Source organism: Chelonia mydas, chromosome 8, assembly GCF_015237465.2.
Source record: "Chelonia mydas isolate rCheMyd1 chromosome 8, rCheMyd1.pri.v2, whole genome shotgun sequence".
Taxonomy (NCBI): Eukaryota; Metazoa; Chordata; order Testudines; family Cheloniidae; genus Chelonia; species Chelonia mydas.
In genome coordinates this window covers 8,343,780-8,371,391 of record NC_057854.1, presented here as the reverse complement: position 1 = coordinate 8,371,391, position 27,612 = coordinate 8,343,780, and the positions used below count along the sequence as shown (strand labels likewise).

The 27,612-nt window shown below is 44.7% G+C and overlaps 1 protein-coding gene and 1 long non-coding RNA gene across 3 annotated transcripts in view; one reads left to right on the top strand and one right to left on the bottom strand.

Annotated features, from left to right (window-relative positions):
* LOC122466831 overlaps window positions 1–27,612 on the top strand; it is a 51,450-nt gene that overhangs the window by 6,443 nt on the left and 17,395 nt on the right. Inside the window, exon 2 of the long non-coding RNA XR_006292706.1 lies at window positions 7,354–7,499. This is a non-coding gene — a long non-coding RNA (uncharacterized LOC122466831). The remainder of the gene's footprint in view (window positions 1–7,353; window positions 7,500–27,612) is intronic.
* On the bottom strand, window positions 14,515–25,926 carry LOC119566986. Of its 2 annotated transcripts, none has more exons than XM_037907925.2 (2): window positions 21,167–21,572; window positions 14,515–18,382 (listed from the first exon to the last, which is right to left on the bottom strand). In XM_037907925.2, exon 2 carries the CDS (start codon window positions 18,378–18,380, stop codon window positions 17,358–17,360), a length of 1,023 nt encoding a protein of 340 aa, XP_037763853.1. In that variant the 5' UTR covers window positions 18,381–18,382; window positions 21,167–21,572; the 3' UTR covers window positions 14,515–17,357. The 2 variants fall into 2 exon arrangements, with proteins under 2 accessions (XP_037763853.1, XP_037763854.1); XM_037907926.2 differs by lacking the exon at window positions 21,167–21,572 and adding an exon at window positions 25,773–25,926 and having other exon boundaries at window positions 14,529–18,382.

The following is a 27,612-nucleotide window of genomic DNA, read 5'->3' as shown; positions in this document are numbered from 1 at the left end:
TGCTATGAAAGGAGTTGGGCTCTGACATCAGATGCTAAATTTGAACTGGTAATGGAGACATTTCAAACGTGTTTATGTGGAATGTTTGGTTTTTGATCAAACAGTGATTCATGGATGGAAAATATCTTAAAAATATATTTCAAACTACAGTGTGATTGGGGAAAGGTGGCTGAGGATTAGGTTGGTGGTTTCCAAACTGTTGTCTATGGATTTTCATTGGTCTGTGATGCATTTACTGGTTGTCTATGGAGAGCTGGCTGTTTGCATGAGGTGGGCTCATGCTCATTAACTGTAAAATTGAATTAAAGGCAGCTAAAAATATATTAAACATGTTTCTATTATTGTTCCATGTAATTGGATTTTTATAGCTGCTGCATAGATGTTACGAAGACACAGTTTATTTGGGGTACAGAGGCTTTCATTAAGAACATGAAATTGTGGCTGATCTTGAAGTCATTTGATTTCTGCATGAGAGTCCTAAAAGAACTATGTCCCAGGTGTAAAACACCATGATCTGAGCTCCATCCAAGAGTCACTGGGCTCTTGAATGGGCTCAGGGTGCACTTCCCCAAACCCAGCTGTCAAACAAGGAAAATCCAAGGATGGAGGCATCAATTTTATTGTAGGCAACCAGATGGGATACTTCTCTCAATGCTAACAGTGTATACTTTCTGAATTTTGCTTTCAGTGCTTTTAAATGTAACACCCTCTAACGGCCCAGCCCTATCGTGTTTCTGCAGTAAGGTACACCAGAACTTGTGCTCTGAAGCGAAGCCTGTAGGTTAGGCTTGCTAGGGATGCTGGGGTAGAGAGCCAGAGGATATAAGCTGGCACTGCTACCTTCCTCCCAAATGGGGAGAGAGCAGAGAAAGAAAGGTCTGCCGTAGGGCTCTACTGCGGGTTTGTCTATGCAACAGCTCAATATCTGCAGCTGGCTTGTGCCAGCTAGCTTGGACTGTGGGCCTATTTCATTGCTTTATAGACTTCTGGGCTTGGAGCCTGAGTTCTGGGACCCTCCCACCCGGTAGGGTCCTTGAGTCCAGGCTCCAGCCCGAGCCCAGAAGTCTACACTAGGAGGAAACAACATCACAGCCCAAGTTTGGTGGCCCAAGGTGCTGTGGGTTTTTCTTTGCCGTGTAGTCACTCCCTGAGACGGTAGGAAAGGGGTAGGTGCTCCATGTCTCTCCAAAGAAGCTGGAAGAGAGCCTAGGGTGAACTGTGGAAGAAGCCAGTGATAGAGCTTAGAAAGCAGTATAAGGAGATAACCAGATGGCAGTGGTTAGTAAGCAAAAGGAGGTGTCATTTGGCTAGAAATGAGACACAAACAAATCCCAAGGGTTGTAGCAGGATGAAGAAAGAAGCCTGTGGGGAGAGAAGCAGGGAGAGTTCAGGATCAGTGCTGGGTTTACAGTGGGGCTAGGACCACATACATAAGGGGCCCTGCAGCCCCCCCCTCCACCTGTGCTCCACTCCGAGGCCCTGCCCACTGCTCTCTCCTCTTCCCCTCCCCCCGCCCGTGTGCAAGTGGTGGGTGGGGTCTCGGGGGGTGGGGGGGGGGGGAGGTCGAGCAGAGGCGGGAGGTGTGGGTGGGGTCTTGGGGGGGGGGGGGGAAGAGGCTGAATGGGGGTAGGGCCACAGTCCTGGTGCTAGGCTCTCTGCTCCACCTGATAGGCTACTCTATTTAAGACAAGATGAGGAAGCTGACCGGGGAGACTAGAAGCTTCACAACTGGCAAGGGAGGGTGATCCTGGTTTGAGCATTGGCCTGCTAAACCCAGGGTTGTCAGTTCAATCCTTGAGGGGGCCATTTAGGGATCTGGGGCAAAAAATGGGGATTGGCCCTGCTTTGAGGAGGGGGTTGGACTAGATGACCTCCTGAGGTCCCTTCCAACCCTGATATTCTATGATCCCTGGCCTAGTGTGATGTTTAGATGTTGCTTGTAATTATTAGAATTAGGAGCACTGGCTGTTGGTCCTCTGAAAGGGCAGGAAGGAGCGGGGAGGAGTTGAGAGGCTGAGAGAAAGCTACAGAGGGTGCAGCAGCAGCTTGGTAAAGAGGTTTCCACTTTGAAAATAAAGTCCTGTGGAAGCTTGTTAGTACCTTGCCTGGTTGATACAACACTTAGCTACCCAAAGGCTGATCTGACCAGACCCAGAGACTTTTTCTTTTGAACTTCTGGTTTACCCAGAACTTAAGACCTGGGCTCTGAGGTAAGGGCTTTAAACTGTTGTTCAAGTGTTTCTTTATGGGACTTCGTTTAAAGGGAAACTGACTTCTTCTGTTAATTAAGGTGTTTGGTTTCTCCTTGCCCTGATCAAAGCAAGCAGCCGTATGGGGCACAGTAAGGCAAGGCATACTTGCAGGGTGCATCTTTTTACAGAGCCCCCATCCATCCAAGTATTTCTCCCTGCAGGATCCCACCATGCTTTACCGCTGTAGCGGACTGATGTACGAATTTGGCCTTGGGGGTCACTTTGCCCAACACTAAGATGAAGACATTATTTCTGGGGTGAAATTTGGCAGCTGTGTAACTGCACAGAAACATTATACAGTGGTTTAGAGCGGGAATTTAGGAATGCTCTAGGTGCATAACAGATACAATAGGGCTGGGACGTTTGTGTGAGCAGAACCTGAATGCGCATTTGGACAAGGCGCTGTAATTAACACCCCCGATTCTTACAAAAAAGGGCCACTGGAGCATTAATGACAACAAGTGAGCAGAACTTCTTTCTTCTGGAAAACAGCACCTCAAGCAACACAGGGCCTCCTGATACTGCAGTGGAGCATCTCTTTTTTTAAAAAATAAATAAATAAATAAAAATTGATCATTGTCAAGGTTCCTCCCCCACTCTGAACTCTAGGGTACAGATGTGGGGACCTGCATGAAAAAACCTCCTAAGCTTATCTTTACCAGCTTAGGTCAAAACTTCCCCAAGGTACAAAATATTCCACCCTTTTGTCCTTGGATTGGCCGCTACCACCACCAAACAAATACTGGTTACTGGGGAAGAGCTGTTTGGACACGTCTTTCCCCCCAAAATACTTCCCAAAATCTTACACCCCACTTCCTGGACAAGGTTTGGTAAAAAGCCTCACCAATTTGCCTAGGTGACTACAGACCCAGACCCTTGGATCTTAAGAACGATGAACAATCCTCCCAACACTTGCACCCCCCCTTTCCAGGGAAATGTTGGATAAAACGCCTCACCAATTTGCATAGGTGACCACAGACCCAAACCCTTGGATCTGAGAACAATGAAAAAGCATTCAGTTTTCTTACAAAAAGACTTTTAATAGAAATAGAAGTAAATAGAAATAAAAAGAGATCCCCCCTGTAAAGTCAGGATGGTAGATACCTTACAGGGTAATTAGATTCAAAACATAGAGAATCCCTCTAGGCAAAAAACCTTAAGTTACAAAAAAGATACACAGACAGAAATAGTTATTCTATTCAGCACAATTCTTTTCTCAGCCATTTAAAGAAATCATAATTTAACACGTACCTAGCTAGATTACTTACTAAAAGTTCTAAGGCTTCATTCCTGGTCTATCCCCAGCAAAGACAGAATATAGACAGACACACATCCCCTTTGTTTCTCTCCCTCCTCCCAGCTTTTGAAAGTATCTTGTTTCCTCATTGGTCATTTTGGTCAGGTGCCAGCGAGGTTACCTTTAGCTTCTTAACCCTTTACAGGTGAGAGGAGAGTTCCTCTGGCCAGGAGGGATTTTAAAGGGGTTTACCCTTCCCTTTATTTTTATGACAATCATCAACCACTTCCTCGTTTCCTTACTTGTTCCCTGCAGTTCTCCCATCCATGCAGTGCTATGGTTATGGACCAAGAGTTCTACTTGGTAAACAAGACCTGTTGCACAAGTCAACAGAGTTGCAGGTCATTTCAATGCTTCTTTCAAAGTTTCCTCTTTCCTCCTAGAAGGACGACTAAGCTTGTGCCCTCCCAGAGATTGCTGGTAGCCTATGCCTTTGTGAATGGAATTTCTGCTGAAATCTCAAATATGAATCATAGTTATGCAGTGGAGGAGGCTGGAGATTATTCTGGATATGAATTTGTGTTTGTTTTTTTTTAATGCAATCTCCTAAGTACAATTTTGTTTTAAGCATCAGCCTTTAGTGGTTAACACTTCTGAAGGTTAAACTTCCTCTAATACTGCTAGTTCATGGGTTTTCCAGCCGATCATGTCAACTACATTTAGTGAAAAATGTACATGCAGCGCTTTGTGACAGTCAAGGCAAACATCCCCCTCTTTCAATTTCCATTTCCCCTTCTGGTTCCCCAGTCCTCAAATCATAAATGTATGTTTCATTCCCTTTGAAAGATTTTCAACACCCCCCCTAAAACAACTGGAAGCTTGCCTTGCCAGTCCATGATAGTCAAAATGGCCAGGCTCCTACAAACCCTTAGGCATGTGCTTAGCTCTAAGCATTTCCATGTTCAGTTGGAAGATGTGCAGAAATCTGGAAGAACAGATACTAACGTGTGTTGTGGGGTTTTTGGTTTTTTTTCCTCTTCAGTATGTGGAATGTTTTATCTTGGGAGATATAGGGAGAACATAAGGCTAAAGGGTGAGATCCGGGCTCCACTGAAGTCAATTGAAAATCTCCCATTGAATTCAAATGGCGCCCAGATTTCACCACAATTTTTTTGGGGGTGGGGGGAGGAAGAGAAATCCAAGGAGTATAAAAACCAGGAGGCCAGATTGTTCTCTCCATAAGGGTGCCTGGAAGAGGCTGTGTTTGGATGGATGTCTCCTTGCTTATGAAAAGGAGGTGGACCGCCATACTTCCATAGCACTAATCGCACCCCTGTACTCTGTAGATGCCTCTCTGTAATGGAGCACATGCAGCCCAAATGGAGACACCTGGAACAGGAGCCAGGCAACCAGGGAAAATCTTAAAGAAGACTCCTGCTCAGTGGGGAAGGGGAGGGAGGGAGGCAGTAGGTGTTCTCACTGCAAGCAAAACAGCCAGCTAGGGCAGGGACTGGGAGAAACTCAGATCTCCCAGAGGAAATGGAAGAGTTTTTATATTTATGCTGTTACATTTGTCTGGGACTTTGAGTGCTCCGGAAAGGGTAGAACTGTAAGCAACCTAGCTGGAGGGCTAAGATTCTGCAACCCGGAAGGGTTGGAGGCTGGCCAGAGCAGCAGAAAACCAGCTGAGAAACTGGTGGCTGTTTCACCACCCAGTGCTGCCAGGGAGTGCTAGAACATGGAGTGGTGCATGCAGGAAGGTGACAGACTCCTGGCCTGGAGGGGAAATTGAAACCTGTGAGTACTGACACCCCACTCAGTTTGGTTAATCAGGAAAGATGGAGCAACAGACCCAGACCTTGCTCCTGCAATTGAGGGAGGGAGCCTGCAGAAATAGCAAGAGGCACAATTTGCTGCTCAATAGTGGTTGCAGGAGGCCTACTTCCAGCAACAGGAGTGGTTGCGGAAGCAGCTGGGTTGATGGCTCCTAGGATTTTGGCTGGTGTTGGAGAGGATCGCTTGGGGCCACAAGTACTCCTTTTCTATAATCTAACAATCACTTTTGGGGACAGCCTGGGCATATCTAGTACGAATGTCCAATAATCAAGTGCAACTAGCTGGGCTACTATTCTAGCCAGGTTTGTAGCCTGGGGTCCTCTCTGAATGGCACCAGGACTCAGCCATATGTAGTACCAGTGAGGCTGGAAGGAGTGTCAGTGGAAGGCCTCGTGGCCTCAGGTTGTGGGCACACCCTGGCTGGGAAAATAGGATTTTGGCAAAGAAGATGGACTGGCACCTCTCTGAACACGTTTAATGTGTGCATGGGGAAATGCTGTGGGTCTACCCCCAATAGAGAGGGAGCTGGGGATACAAGGATGGAGAGTTCAGCTCTTTGCTGGGGTAGTAAGAGATGTTCTGAGACTGGTGACCTTGGTAAGAGACTGGTGTGGTATCCCAGTCCTGAGGGGGAGGAAATCGGCAACAACCTGAACCTGGAGCAACTTAGGATGGGAAAAGCCAACGGTTGTTTGGAAAAGAAATGGAGGGAACTGGACATTTGAGTTGAGACAGCTGTGAGGAGATGAGGGGAAACCTTCATCTCCTTTTCAGAGCTTACAGGGATAGGTTGAAAAGGTGTTTACAAGAGCTGGAGAATAGAAGCACTTCTCGGCAGAATTCTTTCAAACTGAGAATAAAACTAGAGTAAGAATTAGCACATTCAAGGGTGAAGATAGAGCATGAGGAACAGCAGTGCTCAATGCGCGAGCAGGAGTTGGCCATGCAGAGAAGGATGCCAGGGAGCAGAAACTCACGTTGGAGACTGAACAGTGTACAGTTGGGCCCCAGACACTACCTCATGTAGAAACGAGCTGTCTGGGTGACTGCATCCCCTCCACAGCGCGTCAAGGCCTTGGTGTCAGGCCAGGGGCAAAAGCAGTGTTCCCTGGAGGCAGGGCAGTCGGAGGACACCTCAATGATGCAAAGGGAGACCAAGTTCTCAGTTCTATTTACAGTCTTTATGCGTTAGTTAAGAATCTTTGCCCTTTTCTTAGGGTTCAGACAGTATTTGAGTCCTCCTTTTTGGTAAACACTATCATATAATAAGATATTTCAAAAGGGATGCTACTTTGATTATGTTTTGAAGTGTTGAAAGAGGGGCCCAAAGAGGTTTGTCATTTCAGTAGTTTCACAAGAACTGCTAGTTGGAAGTATTTCTATACTCTTTTAAATCCCTCAGTCCAGTCATTTTTGTTATGCAGTTCAGGGCACAAACACTGCCCACCATCCCTGAACACACCTATGCATAAAGAATTTAAACAGTATTTTAAAAGGATAACCATTACTGTTTCAACATCCGAAGAGAGGCTCTACTCTAAATGCCTTTCTAAGCTATTGTGTTTGCTGTTGGTAAAGATTATCCTCTTGACTATTTATGGTTTTATCAGTAATATTTTGATGTGCAGGTTCATAAAGAGATGGAAATAAAATGTTTGCAATTTTACTTGTAAATGAGGAATATATAGTGAGTGACAATATTTTAATTCAAGCAAGAAAATGAAATATGTAGATGAAAAGAACTTAAATCTTTTCTAGTCCATCCCTCAGCAAATGTGGGGTGATGCATTTGTTTAGTCCCATAATACATCTCACATTCAGAGTCACTTTTCTGTTGGACTTAGAATTTTATATACAAATTTTTAAGGTGGTGGTAGAATTCTTTAATTTTTTTTAATGACTAATACCCAGAAAGAACAAACCTTTGAGAGCCAAACATACCCCACCCTACAGTGACAGAAGTACACCAGTGACATTACTACCTTGCTAGCCATTCTGACAGAAGATCTCTCCCGTTTCCTCTCTCAGGTTGAAACCTGCCACTCAGCGGTTGCAACACTGCATAACTCAGGCTTCGTTATCTACAGAAAAGCGGGGAAGAGTGAGCATTGGTGGTGGAAAGTCTGGTGTCAAATTTAAACTTCAGTGGAAACATGGGGGAAATTCTGGACCAGGTGAGTGGCATTTAATGAATGTTGCACAATGTAGACTTACTACTAGCCAGGGGAGTGCTTGTAAGTGGTTTTTTGTAAATCATTTGGCTAGCATGAGCAGACAGCTGTGGTTAACACTCCATTTTTGCGATATTTCCTGTGGCGCTTGTTGCAGGTTGTTGGGCTTTCCACCAGCTGCTGAAGCTTCATTTAGACACCAAATGCAGGAAATGGTTGACAAAATACTAATAAAAATAAATTGTTTGATTTGCCTTGCCAAATACAAAGCAATGTTTCAAATGCTATACCAATTATGGGGCTGTGACTTCAAAGGGCTTTGGATCAGACCCTATGTATCTACTGGACAGTCCTCCAAAACAACCAAACCCTATCTGGAGATACTGCTCCGTGCCAATGGCCTGGAAAGTATTACCTCTGGAAGGTATCAATTCTGGGGAGGGCATCATTGCCAGGGATGTTTGTGCATTTGCATCCTAGCCATTAACCACCTGCTCTGCCACGTACCTGAATGGAGGAAGCCAGACTTCATGGTCTGGGGCTGGAAACCTGGTAAAAAGTGCTGGCCCACCAGAATACTACTGCTACTGATAATATGGAGCATATGGGCATCACATACCCAGCAATGTCTATATTTCACAATAGGATGTGCAGGCTGGCCATTTCTGTTCTCTAGTGTATGTGTTCATGACGCTTTTCCTTGGATCTCCGTTACCTACACAGTTACTGGTACAAGGCCTTTGGTTAATTGCACACTTGAGGTTTTCATTAACTAAAGACAACTAAATCCTGCCCAGTCACTTTAACTCATCTTTTCCTGTCTTATTTAGTTCACCATTTTTTAACACCACTTATTATACCTCGCTAATAGTTTATCAAACACATGTCCTCCAGAAGCTATCGGGGCAGCAATTAGGCACAATTCCACAGGTGGTACTTCTCAAAGTTCTCCCAGAAGAGCTTCCTCTTCAATTTTTTTAAAAGTATGATCAATTGGAAATTAACAAGTAGTTCCTACAGCTACTTTGATCTTCACTAAAAATCACTCTGTTCTCATCTCTTGCTCCTATGCCATACATTAACTGCTTGGATGCACGTCTCGCTGCTCTTTTTAAAACAGTGTTTACTTCACAACCTTTTATACCTTTATCTGGATTTGAAGAGTTTGTTTTTATTCAGTTTTTCTGATCCTAACTAATTCATCTTAGGTACCATGCATCCATGTTCCTTCTGCTCTAATTTCTGATCTTAGAGACTCCTTTAAGCCTTAGTACTCAATTGCACCATAGGCAGTTCCCCTAATCTTAATCTATTGGGCAGCGATCTTCCCAGTCACCTGTGGGCTCCTCTGCGGGCCAGAGTGGCTGGAGCACAGAGAGTTCTAGCCATACCCTCATCTCAAACACACCCCATCAAACCCTGGGCAGAGGTCCTGGAACAATTTCTCTAGTGGGGGTGCTGAGAGCCATTGAACCAAACTGCAAACCCCATATATAATGGAAACCACTTCAAGCCAGGGGGTGCGGGAGCACCCCTACTTTCAGCACCTATGACTCTGGGGCCTGTGTCTGCAAGCTCTGTCCAGGGGCCTGGTAGGCCAGCCCTATACTACTATGGTATCCCCTTTGCAGTAACAGAACTCTCGGCTGGGAGGAATCTGGCTGTTTTCCATCACTTGGAGTGGTGGTGCAGGGCGAGAACACAGTAAAGTCATGGATTAGGTGTTTGAAGGAGTTGAGAGTGCACTAACGTGAAGTTTCAGGGGTGACAGATGAGAGGGAGCAGCCATGAAGACTTGTAACAACCATCAACTTACTTCTGGCTTGTTGGGTCTGAAAACTTGTGGAGTTAATTTATCAGGGCACCTCCAATTTCAGGGCAGGAAAGACAGGAGACTTGGGGTCCAAACCATCACCGTTTGGGCTCACAATGAATAAACGTGGGCAAACAAACCAGACTGATTCCAAAGACCTCCATCCTTCAGGAGGGAAGGGACTTTAAAGGTACAATACCCACGTACAATTACACAGATTGGTTATAAACCAGTCCCCAAATCCAAAAGGAATATGGCTCTATTCACAGCCCAGGTTCCAATTCCTTTAGACTGGAAGCTTCCTGTTGTTGATTAAAATTAATGCGAACAGCTGGATTTCCATGAAAGCAGTGGCTCTTAACCTTTCCAGACTACTGTACCCCTTTCAGGAGTCTGATTTGTCTTGCGTACCCCCAAGTTTCACCTCACTTAAACTACTTGCTTCTAAACTCAAACATACATATACAAAAGTGTCTCAGCAAACTATTAGTGAAAAATGGCTTGCTTTTTCATTTTTACCATATTTATAAAATCAACTGAATATAAATATTGTACTTATATTTCAGTTCATATACTGCTCCATATAATAAACAAGTCATTATCTGTATGAAATTTTAGCTTGTACTGACTTCCCTACTGCTTTTTATGTAGCCTGTAGTAAAAATTTGGCAAATACCTAAATGAATTGCTTGTACCCCCGTGGAAGACCTGTGAGTACCCCCAGGGGTACACATACCCCTGGCTGAGAACCATTGCCTTAAAGTAGTCTTAAATTGTTGCTTTCATCCTACATCCAGAGTTCTAATTAGAATACCTCTTTTAAAGCTAATTAATTAGCAAACAAAAGAATGTGCCTCTTTCTCTTAATTATATGCTTGTTAATTTTAAATCTACAATAGAACCTCAGAGTTACAAACAACTTGGGAATGGAGGTGAGCTGTAACTCTGAAATGTTCGTAACTGAACAAAATGTTATGGTGGTTCTTTCAAAAGTTTTTACAGCTGAACATTGACTTAATACAGCTTTGACACTTTACTATGCAGAAGAAAAATACTGCTTTCCCTTTTTAAAAAATAGTTTAACACCGTCCTGTATTGTATTTGGTGGGGTGTGGGGATTCCATCTCTGCTGCTACCTGATTTGTGTACTTCCGGTTCCAAATGAGGGGTGTGATTGACTGGTCAGTTCATAACTCTGGTGTTTGTATCTCTCTGAGGTTCTACGGTACCGTCATTAGTCTCTCTTGTGCTATATACTGATTATACTCCATACCTACCTTGAATGGCCTATTTGGCCTTGACCAGGTGACACCAGCTCAGATGTTCTCCTCTGATCAATATCTGTCTGGGCACAGAAATGTACCTCCTGTGGTTCAAATGGCCTCTTGCTACATTCTGACTCGGGTAAGACTTCCGGGGTTTTTTTCACCAAACAGCTCTGGTCATGTGGGTCCATCACCTTCTCCTCTCTTTAAATGTTTAGTAACTTTGCCATTTAAAAACTCTAACGATAGGTTTTCATTCTGCACTTGCTGCTGGTTCTCAGTCATGGCATTCTTTGTGTGACTCACCATTAGAGCTGAGTGCAATATTTGTAGTGGGGGGGAACTTGTGAGTTCAGAAGGGTTTTTCCCCCCTGTTTGCAAATTCTGAATGAGCGGGGCTTGATTCTTTCTGTTTGAGTGTGTTCTTTTTTGTAACGGAGTGGTTTGCGTAAAAAAGTCAGTCTATGGATTGCTGGCAGGTTGGTCACTATGGCTGAGAGTGTCAGAGCTGTCTAAGGGATTTGATGCATTTTAATGGAAACTGACACCCAAATCCTGTTGGCAGCTTTCACAGTCTCAGAAAGTGGGTATTTGCTCTTTGTGATTTGCTAGACACACCATGGGATTATTTACCCAAATCCCATGGTTTTGATTTTATTCTAATCTTATTGGATGACCTAAATGTTATCGATTTGGTATTCCTTTATTCTGCTTGAACTATTCACAAACAGGTTGGGATTGTTGCTGATTTGTTCCCTATTAGCAGTTGCTTGACTAATCTTTTCTATGAATAAAAAAGAAAAAGAAAGCACTTTTCATAATGGCCATGACAGCCCTTCCGGGGACCTACTCCTGAGGGGGTCTGCATTTGTGCTGGTATTTGTAACACTGGTTTGCTTTCTGCAAATATGCTGGCAAATAAAAAGTTTCACAAACGAATGTCTGTGTCCAAATGAATAAACAAGTAGCAAATACTGCAGAGTACTGATGTTAAAACAGGGAGAGCTTGTCTCTGACAATTTAAATTATTTTTATTTAAACGTAATATAACCTTGTAAGCTGCAGCCTGCCCCTACAGTCCAGAGCTCTGTCTTCCGGGACAGACAGGCCTATGGCTGTGCCCCCACCCCAGCCTTCCTGCCCCTGTCCTTCTATAGCTCTAGAACAGGGATGGGCAAAGTTTTTGGCCTGAGGGTCACATCTGGGAATAGAAATTGTATGGCGGGCCATGAATGCTCACGAAATTGGGGTTGGGGTGCGGGAGGGGGTGAGGGCTCTGACTGGGGGTGCAGGCTCCAGGGTGGGGCCAGAAATGAGGAGTTCAGGGTGCTGGAGGGGGCTCCGGGCAGGGGAGTAGGGTGCAGGGGTGGGGCTCGGGATGAGGGGTTTGGGGTTTGGGGTACAGGAGGGTCCTCTGGGCTGGGATCGAGGGGTTCAGAGTGCGGGAGGAGGACTGGGGCTGGGACGCGGGGAGAGGCTCAGGGGTGCAGGCTCCGGGCGGCGCTTACCTCAAGTGGCTCCCAGAAGCAGTGGCCATGTGCTTACTCTAGCTCCTATGCGGAGCCGCGGCCAGGCAGCTCTGCACACTGCCCTGTCTGCAGGCCAACGGGAGCTGTGGGAGGTGGCACTTGGGGCGGGGCAGGGCAGTGTGCAGAATGGAGGCCCCTGGCTGCCCCGACACGTAGGAGCTGGAGCAGGGCCATGCCACTGCTTCTGGAAGCAGCATGGAGCGGCCCCTGACCCTGTTCCCTGGCTGGAGTGCCAAAGCAGGGCAAGCCCCAAACCCCACTCCCTAGCGGGAGCTTGAGAACTGGCTTAAAATGACTGGTGGGCCAGATCTGGGCCGTAGTTTGCCAACCCCTGCTCTAGCAGCTGTTCCACACAGATACCAGCAACGTGATTCTGCTGGGTCTAGTCACGAGACTGTTCATAAATACTGTTTTCTGTATTTTTGCTAAAATGTTTGTTTTGCAGCAAATCTAGCCCATAACACAAGGTAAAATGGAAGGCTCTGCCCAGCTTTTTAGCAGTCATAGATCAAACAGGATTGCACCAGAGTATAGCTGCTGGGGTTGTATTGTGATTGTGAGGTAGGGTGACCAGCTGTCCCGATTTTATAGGGACAGTCCCAATATTTGGGGCTTTTTCTTATATAGGCTCCTATTACCCCCAACCCCCGTCCCGATTTTTCACACTTGCTGTCTGGTCACCCTATTGTGAGGAGTCCTGGATTGCTGGAAAGGACAGGAAGTTTGATGCATCTGCTAAACTAGGAAATCACCAAGGCCAAAATCTTCATATCGGGATTTTGACCCTGTTATCCATAAATTGGATTTCATTAATAGCTTCTTAGATTTTAAAGCCAGCAGGGATTATTAGGAACATGTAGACCTGACCACCTATACGACACAAGCCAGAGAATCTCCCCTCCTGATTCTGGCATTAAGCCAGTCACTGCTCTTTGAGCCAGAGCCCATCTCTTAGAAGGATATCTAGTCTTGATTTTAGAGACTGCAAATGATGGAGAATCCACCACCAGATCCTTAGGTAAGTTTGTTCCAATGGTTAATTACCCTCCCTGTTACCCCATAGCTGCAGCGAGGCACGCTGGTTTAACACAGACGCAGGGGTGATAAAGGAGGCAAAGTGCTCTGCTTTGTAAAAATGATTTCTCTAAAGCTGAAGGGGGGAAGTTTTTTGAGGTTGGTCGAAGCCAATAAAAATAAAATCCCTCTACCCTCACTTTCTCTTTTGGCGAACGCTGCTTCGGTGTCTTTCCATTTCACACTTTCCGTCATGTCTGCCCCCTTTTTCCCCCCCGCCACTTTTCCGCCTCCAGATAGGTTCTGTTTTTGTCAGTCCTCACCTGAGTTCTCTCATCTTCTGCCCCTCCCCTTTACCTTCAGTATTGCAGTTCCCCCTTCTTTTTCCACTTCCGCTGGAACTCCCCGTCCCTTGCTCCCCTTACAGTGTTGCCTCTGCTGCCCTACTCCCTCCCTACCTATGCTGCTCCTGCCTTCTGTGAGCAGGTAGCTGCATTGGCAACGTATTGTGAGGCTCATGATCTGTTCCTTAAAGCCTCAGCCCCTGCAGTCAAATTATTTCAAGAGAGTTTTGGTTTTACTGCGCCTCACTCAGGCCTCTTGCCTGGTAGGCAGGGGCTGCAAGTTGTATGGGCCCATAGTGCCCGTGCTCCTCCAATATGAGAGCACGGGGGCCCAGCTCCACCAAAGTTCAAGGGTGGGTCTCTCCCCAAGCCCTGCCTGCCACCCCCATGCGCCTCCCCCAGCCCTCCACCATCTGCCACCCCCAGGCAATTTAAAAGGGCTCAGGGCTCCCGCCAGCAGCGGAGGCTAAGGTGGCTTCCTGCCCACTTTTTCCACTTCGAGAAGCAGCTGGCACATCCCTGCAGCCCCTGTGGCGGGGGGAGTGTGTGTGTCTCCACGTGCTGCCCCCTCCCCGGATTTGCCAACTGCAGCCAATGGGAGCTGCGGGGGCGGTGCCTGCGGGCAGCGGTGCACAGATTCCTCTGGCCCCCCGCCTAGGAGCTGCTGTCAGAAGGGGGGTGCAGGTTACTTTCAGGAGCCACCCAAGGTAAGTGCTGCACCCCTCACCCTCTCCCGCACCCCAAACACCTGCCCCAGCCCACAGCTCGCACCACAACTCCCTCCCAGAGTGTGACCCCCTCCTGCACCCAAACTCCCTCACAGAGCCTTAGGCAGGTGTGGGGGGAGGGACTTGGACCCGTTCTGGGCACCACCAAAAACTATACAAACCTGCCGCCCCTGCAGGACAGCGTGCAACATGGCTGTCAAGGTGCTCTCAGCTGTCTTAAAATGGGTGTGTTGTCATGGAGTCAGTTTGCACATACACGTCATACAAATGGTCGTGTGGCCTAAATGCCATACAGGTAACAGCTACATTGAAAATAGCAGGTACTGCAACAATCTCATTGAACGTTTTTATTTGCTTACCCTCTCACAAACATAAAGACGTTTCTGTCTATTGGTGGTACATACAATAGGCACAGAATTGCTAGGCATTGCAGCCTCATAAATATTTACTTGGAGGGTAATTACTGAGGGGGACACAGCATCCTTTCATTCCAGATGGTGCTTCAAGAAAACAGTTAACACATACAGAAGGGAGCTAAGCACAAAGAGGAAATGAGGCATGCAGACAGCCTTCCAGTTATTCACCATTATTCTGTGAGTTGTAAAAGCTAGAGATGATAGGTTTTAGAGGAGTAAAAGATTTCTCCCCTGTGCCATTGTGGATCTTCCATATGGCCAAGTCATACATTAAGAAAATTAAATGGAAAGCTTCTCAGCTCGACAGCTTACCGTGCTGTGGTGGAATGCCAAAAAAATTCAGGGTCTATATGGGACAGAAAGGTGAGGTATCTATAGCTTCAAACTTGCCTACTAACCAGTAGTTGCTGATGAGAAACTGTGCCCTTGCTTTAATCTAATGAGCGTTTTTCAGAAATCTGAGCATCGTTTTCTGAGCATCTTTCATGATTACACCTTTGTAATCATAAGTTTCTCTCTTAAGCTTCAGCAGCACACACAGGATTCTGTCTGCAAACTGATTCACTGCGAGTAATGTTTTGCAGACATTTTCCCCTTGCATTTCTCCACTGGTTACGGAGTGAGATGTGCATCTTTCTGTGAGTAATGAAATGTGTGCTTTACGGCTGTTCACAACCCTTTAAATGGTTGAGTTATAATTGATTTGGTTGTTGTGGAGGTTTTCTCACCTCTAAGTTGCTAAGTACCCCTGCAGTTCTCTCAAGTAGTCATTAGCATCCCCTTATATCCATTTAGACACTCATCTGCACAAAGTAATAAATCTAAATTATACTACAAGAAACAGCTGTAATTAAAGGAGGATTAAAATAGAAAGGAGTTTATTTTAAACTGCCTCTACATTTGTTTTTAAAATGCTGACTGAGCCATAGACATCCCTGACCACTTACATTAGTTAACACTTTTGTGGTTAAAATGCACATGCATTGCACAGTCACAGAGTCAGTAATTTTTCATATGCCTCTTTCATACGTCCAACATGGATAATTTAGTGGTGACCTAATGGTTTGTGCTCTGTTTTAGGGGAAATCCAGATTCATGATTCAGACTCACTCACTCACTGGTATCGCTACAGATGTAACGTTAACAAAAGATGGATCGCTTTATATATACCATAGAGTTCAGTGTACCTGGAGACACACACTAGTACTACAGGGCACATACACAGAGCTTTTCCTCCTTGGCTCTCGCACTTCACACGAAGGTAAGTCAGTATTATTAGCCCCACAATATAGGTAAGGACACAGAGGCACAGAAATTGACTTGCCCAAGGCAACACACTAAGGCTACATTTACCCTTTGAGCTGGGAATTACACACCCAGCTCCATGAGACATACTCACGCTAGCTCTTATCAAGCTAGCATGCTAAAAATAGCGATGTACCCTCAGTAGCACGGGCAGGGGCGAGCGGTAGGATAGGCTAGCCACCCTGAGTAGTTACCCATGGGTCTGGGCGGGTTTGTATGCAAAGTGGCTAGCCCATGCTGCCGCTGCTACGCTAGCAGAGTTGGACCTCAAACGGGATTCTCTGACTTCCAATCATCTGCTTTAATCACTAGACTATGCTGCCTCTGTACAACACTGCTCATTCTAGAGTACAATAGGGTTGCAGAATCTGTTTGCACTCTGTTTGTTCTCTACGTCTTAAATGGTGGGATTGTGTGTGTGTGATAGGTTTTAAGTATCAGTGGATAAGCATAATCAAAAGCTTCGTATGCACAGGCAGAGAGGAGTATAACTCTGAAGAGAATGCCAGTACCTGGACTGCTGGAAATTCACTTGAGTCCCTAATAATGAAAAAAGACAGTTTTCATATACTACAATAAAAGCAACACAAGACAAGCACTGGCATGTTACCGTACAGGCTTCTACACATGGAGTGCCTGATTTTCCTCCCTTGCCAGCATAAATCAAACATGCTTCTAGTGAAGTTAGCAGAGCCACACTGGTGTACGCCCGAGGAGAGTTCTTCCCATGGAGTTTTTCATATTTTCCATCTCGTGTACTAATGGATTGAGTTTATCAATGAGACCTCATCATTTTTAGATCATTAACATGTTGAAATGTTTAACCCACCAGCTGCCAAATGAGAAGTTAGCAGTGAGGCTGACCAGCCTCTGTCAGAACCTGCACTGTGTCAGAAAGGACATGTAGTGCTGTCTAAGCATCCTGCAGGAGTTTCCTTGCAGAGTGAATACATCCAGGAGTGTGGAACATGCCAATTTTGGCATGTGCTGTAAACCACCATTGGCTCAGTGTTCCTACAAATTACACATCCCACTTCTAAACAGCTGTTTCCCCTGTCTAGAGTACCTGACTGATATCTCCATCTCTGATGTAGACACACATATTATTACAGCTGTTCTCAGAGCACAAGACATGTGCAAAAGGAGTTGCTAAGCTGAGGAGAGAAGCTGTTACGAATAATGCCTGCATATCTGAGAGCTGAATCAATAGTTCGATCCTTAGAACCCTCCTTTTTTTTTTTTTTTAAAAGCTTGGCCACATTCGTAGATGTATTCCCTGTTTGCACATAGGCGAGAGAGGTAATGGATCACAAATGTGTCTGCTTCATTGTAAACATGCATACGGCACCCCCCTTCTCTGCACAATGCATGCAGGTAGCAGGGAGAAATTTAAGACGACAGAGGCCACAATTTCTTGCAAAAGATGCAGCTGCTCAGCATCAGTTTTTCATATTTCTGCGATGGCGGGAAGTAGGCAAGAGTTAACCTTTGCTCCCTTCCAGGCACACTTGCACTCGGAGATCCAGCTGTGGATCATGGCTTTTTTATCTACATGAAAGCATTGTGGGTAACTTTGCTTATTAAGAACATCTCCCTTCACAATTTTGTTATAGCTAGAAGATTTCAGCTCTTCTTTTTCGGTGCCACCTCCTGTTTTGAACACAGCACATTGTCTTCGTAGAGGGCAGCTCAAAACCTTGTTTCCTTGCAGTTTCTCTCTGGGTGGGTGTGGCCATAGCCGTTTACCATCAATAAATAGGGTGCAGTTTTCTTTCTGAGTTTGATCATTTTCTGAAACAGCCATTATCTTACTGCTTTTCAGACACTTCTGCTCTGGGCAGCTATTTTCTCTCTCTATTGGTCTTGGAGAGGGCAGCCTTGGAAAACTGAATATCCCAGCTAGATCTTGCTTCTCTGTCATTTTTTCTTGAGAGGTGGATGGATGAATTTCACCCCCCCTCCTGGTATCACAAGGGCTGAAATGGCTACGCTGTGAGTCATCCGTGCTAGAGCTTTCATCATAAACACACCCCCTATAGTGTCGTGTCTTCTCTGCCTGTGCGTACAGCTGTTCTAGTGGATCAGCCCTGGTACAGGGGTACGGCTTTGCATTGTCAAGTACTAGACTAACTTTTTCTAAAGACATCCTGTCTGAGAAGATGTTGGCCAATTTGCACTTTGGAATGACTTGCTGTGCCATTGCCAGCTTTGGGAACCAGGACGCTCTTTGGAGTGTTTCTAATATCTTCTGGTCTTGGAACGCATAGGGGTTTTCAGGAAACCCTGGGAAGGTGGGCCTTGCTAAATGGCAGATAGATTGAAGGTAGTCATCACTGGAACAAGAATCTGAGTCGATAGAGAAACTCCCAAAGCCTTTTGCGTGGCCGGTTACATCTTCTAAAATTTCCTCCTGGGTTTCGCAGATAGTTGGGAGAGGCTTTGATGTAGTCAGTCGTATGCGGGGTGCCATTGCTGCAAAGAATATACAAGATCTTATTAGCATATGCAAATGATCAACTATGTTACAGGAACTCTGGCATTTCTGTAAATTTCGTTTGACCTCTTCTCCTCTCCCCCGCCCCTGCCGTAGTCAAGAAGTAAGCAGTAGCGTACCTGGGAACTTTAGAACCATACTGTTATTAAATCTTTATTTCAAGCGTTTCAGAAAGGGGTAATGAACAAAATATACCACATGGCTGATTATTCAGACCTGGTCCAGGAAAAATAATTCAGTAAAGAAGCTCATGCAGCTGAAATTCCTGGCAGAAACTTTCTTCCTTTCTAAAACAATGCAAGGGGAAAACACATAAACAATCAACAGATTTGCACAATATCATTCTAGCACAGTCAGTTTTGGAGGAGCAAGATTATCAGAAGAGGCCTAAGGGGGGCTCCTGCCTGCTGTCCTTACTCACTCGCTTCCCTGTTGTGTGTCGCGCAGTATAACTGGGTGGCTTGCCTGAGAAAAGTGTGAGATTGGGCCCTAGTTAATAGGGGAACTATTTGATATTAAATGGACGTTACGTTTGAGCTTTTCCATAAGGCCAAGAAATAACATACATGATGGTGCAAAAACGTCCTCCCTTTCACCCATTCTGGTGGCTGTATAAATAAATGTAATTCTACTGCTCTGCTTATGCAGATGCAAAGGGAATAAAATGTAGCTCCACCGCCATATGAGTAATACGTGCAGTTCTTGATGGTTGCGGCTCCTGCACTGCTCCCAAGCAAGTCAGTGGGAATTGTTTAAAACTAGCATAAAATCTTAAGGATTGTTTCAGTTCTCATAGTGCTGCTTCCAGTTTGTTTATTGGTTTAAAGTATTTTCTGGCAGAAATGACCACATTATGCCCTGTATCCAGTTGTTGACTATCTTCTTCTGAATTGTTTGCAGTGTTGTAACTGGGTGTTTTCCCCAGGATTTGAGAGAGGCAAGGTGGGTGAGAGAATATCTTTTATTGGACCAACTTCTGTTGGTGGAAGGTTCAAGCTTCATAGAGCTCTTCTTCGGATCTGGGGAAGGTAACCAGAGTGTCTTAGCTAAACACAAGTTGGAACAGCTTGTTAAGCCTAAGGGGCTCACGCATGCCATAGGAGACCACTTAAAATGAAGTGGGTAGTTAAAGATTAGCAGGCAGTGAGGTGTATTACAAATTGTTGTAATGAGCCATAAAATCAATGTCTCAGAGTCCATGGTTTTCGGTGTCTAGCAGAGTTACAAATGTAAGTTCCCAGGCTCCCTTCATCAGACTTGTATGAGCATACTCAGAGTAGAATGGTACAAACTCCACTGAATGCTTACATACATAATTAGGTATTTATATACATCTATCACTTTCTTTATTGCTGGAAATAAATCCTGGCTTTGTTGAACCTCTACAGCAAGTTGACCACGTATAAAATGCAAACAATCTGCTCATCCTCAGCACGCCGTGTAGAAATTGCTGTGTACTCTCCCACCTGCTCTGCTCTATTCCTGGTTTTTTATCTTTGAGCAGGTCTGCATTGGTAGTGCTACATAGGCACGGCTGCGCTGATGCGGCTATAGCGCGTCTGGTGAAGACGCTCTACGCTGCTGAGAAAGCGGCTCCTACTGTCATAGGGCAAGTGTGGACAGCGCTTAGGTCACTGTAACTTGCGTTGCTTGGGGTGTGTCGTCTTCACACCCCTGAGCAATGTAAGTTAGATCGACTTAAGCAGTAGTGTAGACCTGCCCTTAGATACAACCAGAAAAGTAAACCGAGCCCAGAAATTGTTGAACTTAAAATAAGTCCCAGTCTGTTTAAAGTAGGTGTTAGGTTTGCTTTTTACTTCCCTTCTTTTCCATCTACTCTTCCTCTTTAAAGCCTCTAGATAAGAAAATTAGGTCTTGATTTTTGCTCCCGTCTGTGTTTTGCCATCACTGTCAGTGATAGCAGGATCAGGGCCCAGCTGTCCAAAAGTGGGTGTTTTAGAGTTAAATATCCCAATGCGTACCTAGAGAAATGGCCTGATAGTCAAAGGGGCTGGGCACCTGCAACTCCCATTAACTTCCTTTCTTGCTCACATGGCCCCTTCTCCCAGAGCAAACAAAAATCCAATTATGCATTTCCAATGAAACCTTCAAATGGCAGTGGGTTGATTTCAGACTCGTGGTACATCTACACAGCAGTTGAGAGGTGCAGTTCCCAGCTCAGGTAGATGGATGCATTAGCTCTGCTCCAGAATATGCCCCTCTCCCCCCGCCCCCCATAGCAGGGTGGGGTGACATGGGCAGCGGCTTGGGCTTGCCACCCATGTACATACCCAGGGAGTCGTGTGGGATATTCAGGGGGCTGGCCTGAGCCAGTGCGCCACTATACTATTTTTAGGGCCTAGCTACGTCTACCTGAGCTGGGAATGACACCTCCAAGCTGCTTTGTAGACACACCATCCTGGTTGTGGTCCCTCTGCTTCCCCTCCCATGCACACTCACACAGATACGTCTGACCTGGCTGAACTCAGACAGAATCCAGCTGAGATCACATCAGCACCGCGGTGGTAGAAAGCCACGCAGAGGTCACGTGACAGCACTAGGCCCTGTGACCCACCTAGTCCCCCAGCTAGGTGCAGGGTGGGAATAGCAATACCCACTGAAGCTACAGATATGTGGACTCCCCTGTGTTTGAGATCCCTGAAGGTTCACAAGCTCTAATGGCTGTGATCCCATTTAAGCAGCACTCCAGACAAAGGATCTATTTCAATTCCAGCTTTTGAGACCCCCTCCTTTTTCCTTACCTGGATATATTTTTTTTTTCTCTTTTAGCTGGGTGTATTTCTAATCTTCAGTTTTCAGCACCTTTCTCTCCTTGTTTCCAAGACGGAAGATATGCTGTCTAAAACTGGACTGTGCATCAGGCTAACAGCTTCCAGTCAGCTGATTGTGCTGTTCTTTTGTTGTTGTTGCTAAATATAGACTGCTGGATCCCTTGCATTTCCTGAGAATCCTAATTTGATAAATGCCTTGTATTACCGGAAAGGCAGAATGGAATCAGCGAGGCAGGACAATGGTATTATCAGCAAAACGGCTTCGACAGCAAATCCTCTTTGCTTTGGGAATGTGGTCATGATCAGGTATAATGTTTTACATTTTCAGAGAGTAAAAGGTAAAAGTGTTATGTATGTGTCCTGGAGCCACAGGAAGAGAGCAGCTGTGTGTGCATTGCACTGAGTCTGTGTGAAAATACTAGCAGTATATTCCTCTTGATTCTCAGCTGCTAGCTTCAGGTGGGGGTGAGGGAGAAATGCAAGGGAGCTGGTTACAGATCCTTGATCCTGGAGCCATCTGAAGTTTTAGAAGAGCCTGTTGGCTGCACTAATTTATGCCAGCTAGCAAAGGATCCCAAGGGATTGTCTGCCAAATGGGGATAGCCGGAGCACAGCATGCCCCTGGTCTGCTCCTCTTCACGCTGCCCGTGCTAGAGGTTGCAGGAAGAGAGGTGCTTAGGGTTGTTACGTTGCCTCTGTTCCCACTGAGAAGGAGATCCAGGTGGCTTCTGTGTTTCTTGCACTAGAGTGGCACAAAGTGAACAGCACAATTTGGACTAGTGGATAGAGCACTGGACTGGGAGTTGGCAAATCTAGTTCTCTTCCTGGATCTGCCACTGACCTGCTGTGTGACCGTGGGCAAATCACTTCTCCTCTCTTTGCCCTCCTACCTTTTTCTTCGTCTGGTTAGATTGTAAGCTTTCGGGTTCGGAGGGGAGGGGAGATGGAGATATATAATGTGGCATGGAGCTCTCATGCCAGGTGCCAATCATCATCTTGACTACTTGGTAGGTTGCATCCTTTGCCCTACACTGCCTCTGTTTGTAGATCTCTTTAGTTTGAAAGTTCTTTGGAGCAGGGACAGTCTTTCTATCTTTATTTACAATACCTTGCCTATTTGGGGCACCACTACTGTCCTACAAAAAAACCAGAACGAAAGGATGAGGAAAGGTTCCAGATTACTGGAAATGACCATTTTATTAATAGCTCTGCAGCATCCCTTTATCTGTAGAGTATTGGCCAATGTGTTTTGCTGCACCAAAAATGAATCTTCAGTGCTGCTGCTAAGCATTATGTAGCATTCCTTAATCCACACACGTCAAAGTGTTTAGACAAAGGTGCGTCCGCACCATTATCCCTTCTTCTGCAGGGATGCAAGAACTTGATCATTTTAAAAGTTACCTTCATTAGAAGTTCACATTAAGGGCTTACAAAGTCCCCTTCGTTTCCATGTGATCACTCGTGGAATAAGATACTATGCACCATGAATAAGGGTGGCAAAATGGATGTTAATGAGGTGGCCATACAATGGGCATGAGACCACCGGGCCTAAAAGCACAAACTGCTGCAGCTTGAGCTAAAAAGCCCAAACTTTTGTCTGGGGCTGTATCAGACTCAGATTCTTTATGGATCAACACTGGGGGTCGGGGGGAGGAGAAGGACCTGTAAAACACACTTACAAGGGGGTTTCACTAACACCGCACCTCCACTTTGCTATTAACTTATTAATATGATGCTCAGCCTTAGAATCAAAGACCAGTGGAAACAACCATGTTGTCATCCATGGCAAACTCCTGATTCTGTGAGGTGCTGGTCACCCTCAACTCCTTTTGACGTATGTCCTAGATAGAAGTACGACCGTTGGTGGGAAATGACCCCTCAGCACTTGAGGCAACACGTGGTAGGATCAGGCCTCACTGTGTAGTTTTCAAAACCATGCTGAATCATAAAGTGTCTTCCCTCGACTTTGTGGGTGAGAGGGAAAATGTGAGGACAAAATATTAAAATGCAATTCAGAAATACTTAATACACTGTGGCTAAGAAAAAATCCAGAATGGGAAATGCCATAAAATTTGTGTGAGCAACATCATGCTGATAGATTTAATAATGACTGACTTGACCATGCTAAGTTGATGGACAAGGAGATATTCACCTATGTAGTAAAATGTCTCCAGTAGGAGACTCCTCCAGCTCCTGTCTCAATTGCTGTGTCCTGATGTACAGCAAAGGTGCACTTTTAATGGGGCTAAGCGATCATATTCCCCCTGTAACTGAACCCTTACCCATCTGACAGGCTTAGCAGCAAACCTCATCCTGCTCTTGTTTACACTGGAATAAATCTGGAGTAGCTCCACAGATGTCAGTGGAGTTACTCCAGATTTACCCCAGATGGAGCTTAGAGTAGAATCTAGCCTGAAGATGAAACTCAGGAGTTTATGCTTCAGAACTTTTTTACACTGTAATTCAGGGAGGACAGAAGTCCAACCAGATGGCCCTGAACCCATCTAGTTTATCATTACAGCTGTAAATAATCTTTTCAAAACAGGCAACATCTACCATCGAGATGCACTAGTTTTGTGATTTGTGAATCAAAGGCTTCTTCTGCATCCTCTTAGTTGGTCCCCGGACATGTAAATGAATGAAATATGACTGAATTTGCCCTTCAGCACTAACCATTGCAATTATCTCAATATAATTATGTAGAACTGGGGGAACAGGGGGATGGATAAAGATTACCTGTCTTAATTCAGGACCTCTTGTCTACCACTCAATCTACGATACATTTTTAAATGGGGTTGCCATGAGATTTCTTTGGTTTAAGCAGGTTCCAAACGCTGACTTCCCCATACCACTAACCATAGTCAGGATTAATTTGACTTTCCCTGTATAGGTGAAATGGTGAGCGATAAGGCATATGGGCCCCAATTCAGGAATGCACTTAAGCATGTCAATAAGACTTTCCTGACTAAGGATGGATTTAGGCATGTTCTTAAGTGCTTTCCTGAATTAGGATCATACAGAGTAAAACTGCATCAGTCTGGCTTTTCTAGCTGACTGCTGCTGTTCCCACCTTATGTCAACACGCTACACGTCTATGAAGACCGGGTGTGATTTTGATCTTACTTTTTACGTACAATTGTGGGGAAAATACAGCACGTGAAAGCTGGGCCTTGAATGTGCTCTTTGTCCACCTCCTCCATAGCAAGAGAGAGAATGTATTCCTTCCTTCAGTATTTCTCAACCGTATCAGATTGGCAACCCTTCAATCAAAAATGTTCACAACTCCCTTACTTTTTTTTTTTTTAATTTAAACTCTGCTTATATCATTTTTGTATATTTTGAGAACTTGACAGAGAACACTTGACCTTGAAGGATAAGGGAGTGTGGGGAGTGAGATTGTCTTTACTTTAGGCCTTTTCTGCATGGGTGAAATTGACTCTCCTAGCTATTCCAGTATAATTTAGCTATTCTGAAATAACTCCCCTGTGGGAAAACTCTGATCTGGAATAAAAATGCTTTTATTCCAGAATAATTACTTCGCTTTGTGGGCAGAGTAATTATTCCAGAGGAAGGTATCCCTAGAGGGAGCTATTCTGGAATAACTACTCCGATCAATTTTCCCAGAGTAGACAAGCCTTTGGATTGTTACAGAACTTTCAATACCTTGTGACCACCCTGATTATCTTTTTGTGACCCTCCTGGGGGTTGCAACCCACTGGTTGAGGAAACACTGCCTTAGTTTATTACAAATGCACTGAAATACATTCCCACAAATACACTGGGACATTCAGTGTGTTGTCTTCAAAGAGCAAGAATAGGTATAGAGCTATTAGTAACTACTTAGGGCTTAAATTTTCCCCTCCTTGCCTTGCAAGGATAGTAATTACTGTAGAATGGAAAACTCAGAATACATTTACATAAGCAGATGGGTTACAAATGCCTGGCATAATCTCAATGGAGAAAATGACTAGCCTGAAAGGGGTTGGGAGTGGGGAATAACAAATGCTTGTGCATGTTGTTCCTTTTTATAGAGTACTCCTGAGATGCATTTGTTTGTGCAGACATCACTCTTTTCTGCTGTAGCCTGACCCCTTCTTGAAAGAGCCAGGTCCCGATCCAGCAAACAGTTAACCAGGGAAATCTCAATGTGACCCTCTTTGGGAATAGGGACTGACTTGTGTAAATAAGGTTGCAGGTCAAGTCTTGGTGTGACCTGAGTGTTCCACAGTACTTTGGAGCTACTACAATAAAGTTCACCTTGGCCACTCTGACCTATGGTGAAAATATAGTTCTCAGATCAAATGTTCCTTACTCAAATATCAAAACACAATGCTTTTATTCCAGCTCTCTGATGATATTGTAGTAAAATTACATTTGCTTGACTCCAAGAATATTGGAATAGTTATTTAAATCCTTTTAAACAAGTCTGTTCTTTGCAATCTTTTTCCTACTTTTATTTAATTAAACATTTTAAGTGTAAATGGTTTCTTTTGAAAATACCAACTATATATACACACAAACATTTAATATTGCCCTCAGCTTGTGCAGAGCAATACTTTAGTTTTTTTTACCTTACCTTCACCGCAGCCCTTCTTTTGTGTTTCTTCAAAAGGATTGTCCAAAACGTGACAACACTGAGCCTTTTAAAGGCTCTCTGTCACTTCTGGAAGTGGTTGATGTTTCTCTCATGCCCTTTGAAGAAAGCTTTGGCATGGCCCTCCCCAACCTTGTAATTCTGTATTTATACCCTTCAGAATGAATGCAATAAATCAGCATTCCTGTGTGCATGAAAACCATAACGGACTGGGATTAACAATAAAGGAAAACAGCAAAGGGAGCATTGCTCATGCCACTGAGAGCGTAACTAGCTATCAGTCATCGAGAGCTTAGTTGGAGCTTTTATGGCTAAACTTTCAAAGTGATCACTGGATTTTTATTTTATTTTATTTTTTGGAGGGGTGTGTCTCCATTTTTAGAAGCCCAGTTTAAACCACCATGGGGGCCTGATTTGCAGAAATGTGGAGACCAGATAGTTCTAGTTTAAAATAAATGGGATATGCAGGTACTCAGCACCTCTTTTAAGATCAAGCCTTTGGTGTCTTGTGTTGGGCACCCAAAAGGAGTGGTCACTTCTATGTACACTAAACATATTAGAGCTGGGATAGCTGCCTCTGATTTGTAGCAAAAATACAATTGAGTTGAGGGGGGAAAATCACTAGACTGATTTCTTACTCTCTCTCTCTTCCCTCCCTGGCTTCCTCCCCCTGCATTAGTTTTACCACTGGTGAGAATTTTGGTTTGCTTGAATGTAGCAGGTAGTAAATGGCACAACCGACCCAACACCAAATTCAGGCAGCTGCTGCGTAATTATTATATGCTCATTGGAAAACCTGTGCTCAGTTACAGGAACATGAGTTGAAAGCTGGCTCTTCTATTTAGGTTGTCTGCAAACCCCCAAGATATGAAATTCTTCCTCTTTTCCTTTCCTAGGGCTTGATCCAATGGCCTCTGAAGACAACTGGAGTCTTCTCATTGACTTCAGTAGGCATTGCATCAGGCCCCTGAACTGTTGTCATGTGGAATTTTGCTGTTAAATACATTTTGAAATTCAGTGGTGCTTTTAAGTTGCACCTCTTTATAGGGCCTGGCTCCCGAAACATTTACATACACAAGTAACTTTACTTGCATGAGTAATTCCATTGCTGTTCAAAGGATTACTTCCATGAGCTAGCTTAATCCGCTACATAGGGTTGTACAGGATCAGACCCAGAGATTGTAAATGTTCCCTCAAACCTGTCAATGGGACTGCGTGTGTGTGTCATGATTACAGCTGGGACTGCCTAATGGGTTTGAAGAATTAGGTGCCTAACTCTCTTAAGCTTCTAAATTCCAACCTCTGGCACCAGGCTCTGGGTTTACAAAGGAATTGGAGACCATTTTGGGTGAATGATGCTCTATCACTGTAATTTAGTATTAAGTAAAATAATTGTTTCTAATCAGATTTACCCTGAGAACTGACTTCTCAGGCATTCACGGGGGGTGGGGGTGGGGGCGACAGGGAGATTGTTTGTTTGTTTTTTTCTAAAATCTGCTTTTGTTCTGACAAAATCCAATGGAAAGGAATCACTTCTCTTGTTTGGTATTTTATAGGCAATATGTTTTTGTGACATTTTTATTGTAGCTTTTCAAAATATGAATCTATATGATGCATAAGAAAGACAGGTTTCAGAGTAGCAGCCGTGTTAGTCTGTATTCGCAAAAAGAAAAGGAGTACTTGTGGCACCTTAGAGACTAACCAATTTATTTGAGCATAAGCTTTCGTGAGCTACAGCTCACTTCATCGGATGCATTCCAAGTACTCCTTTTCTTTTTAGAAGAAAGACAATGACCTGTTGGGCCTGATCTGGCGCACACAT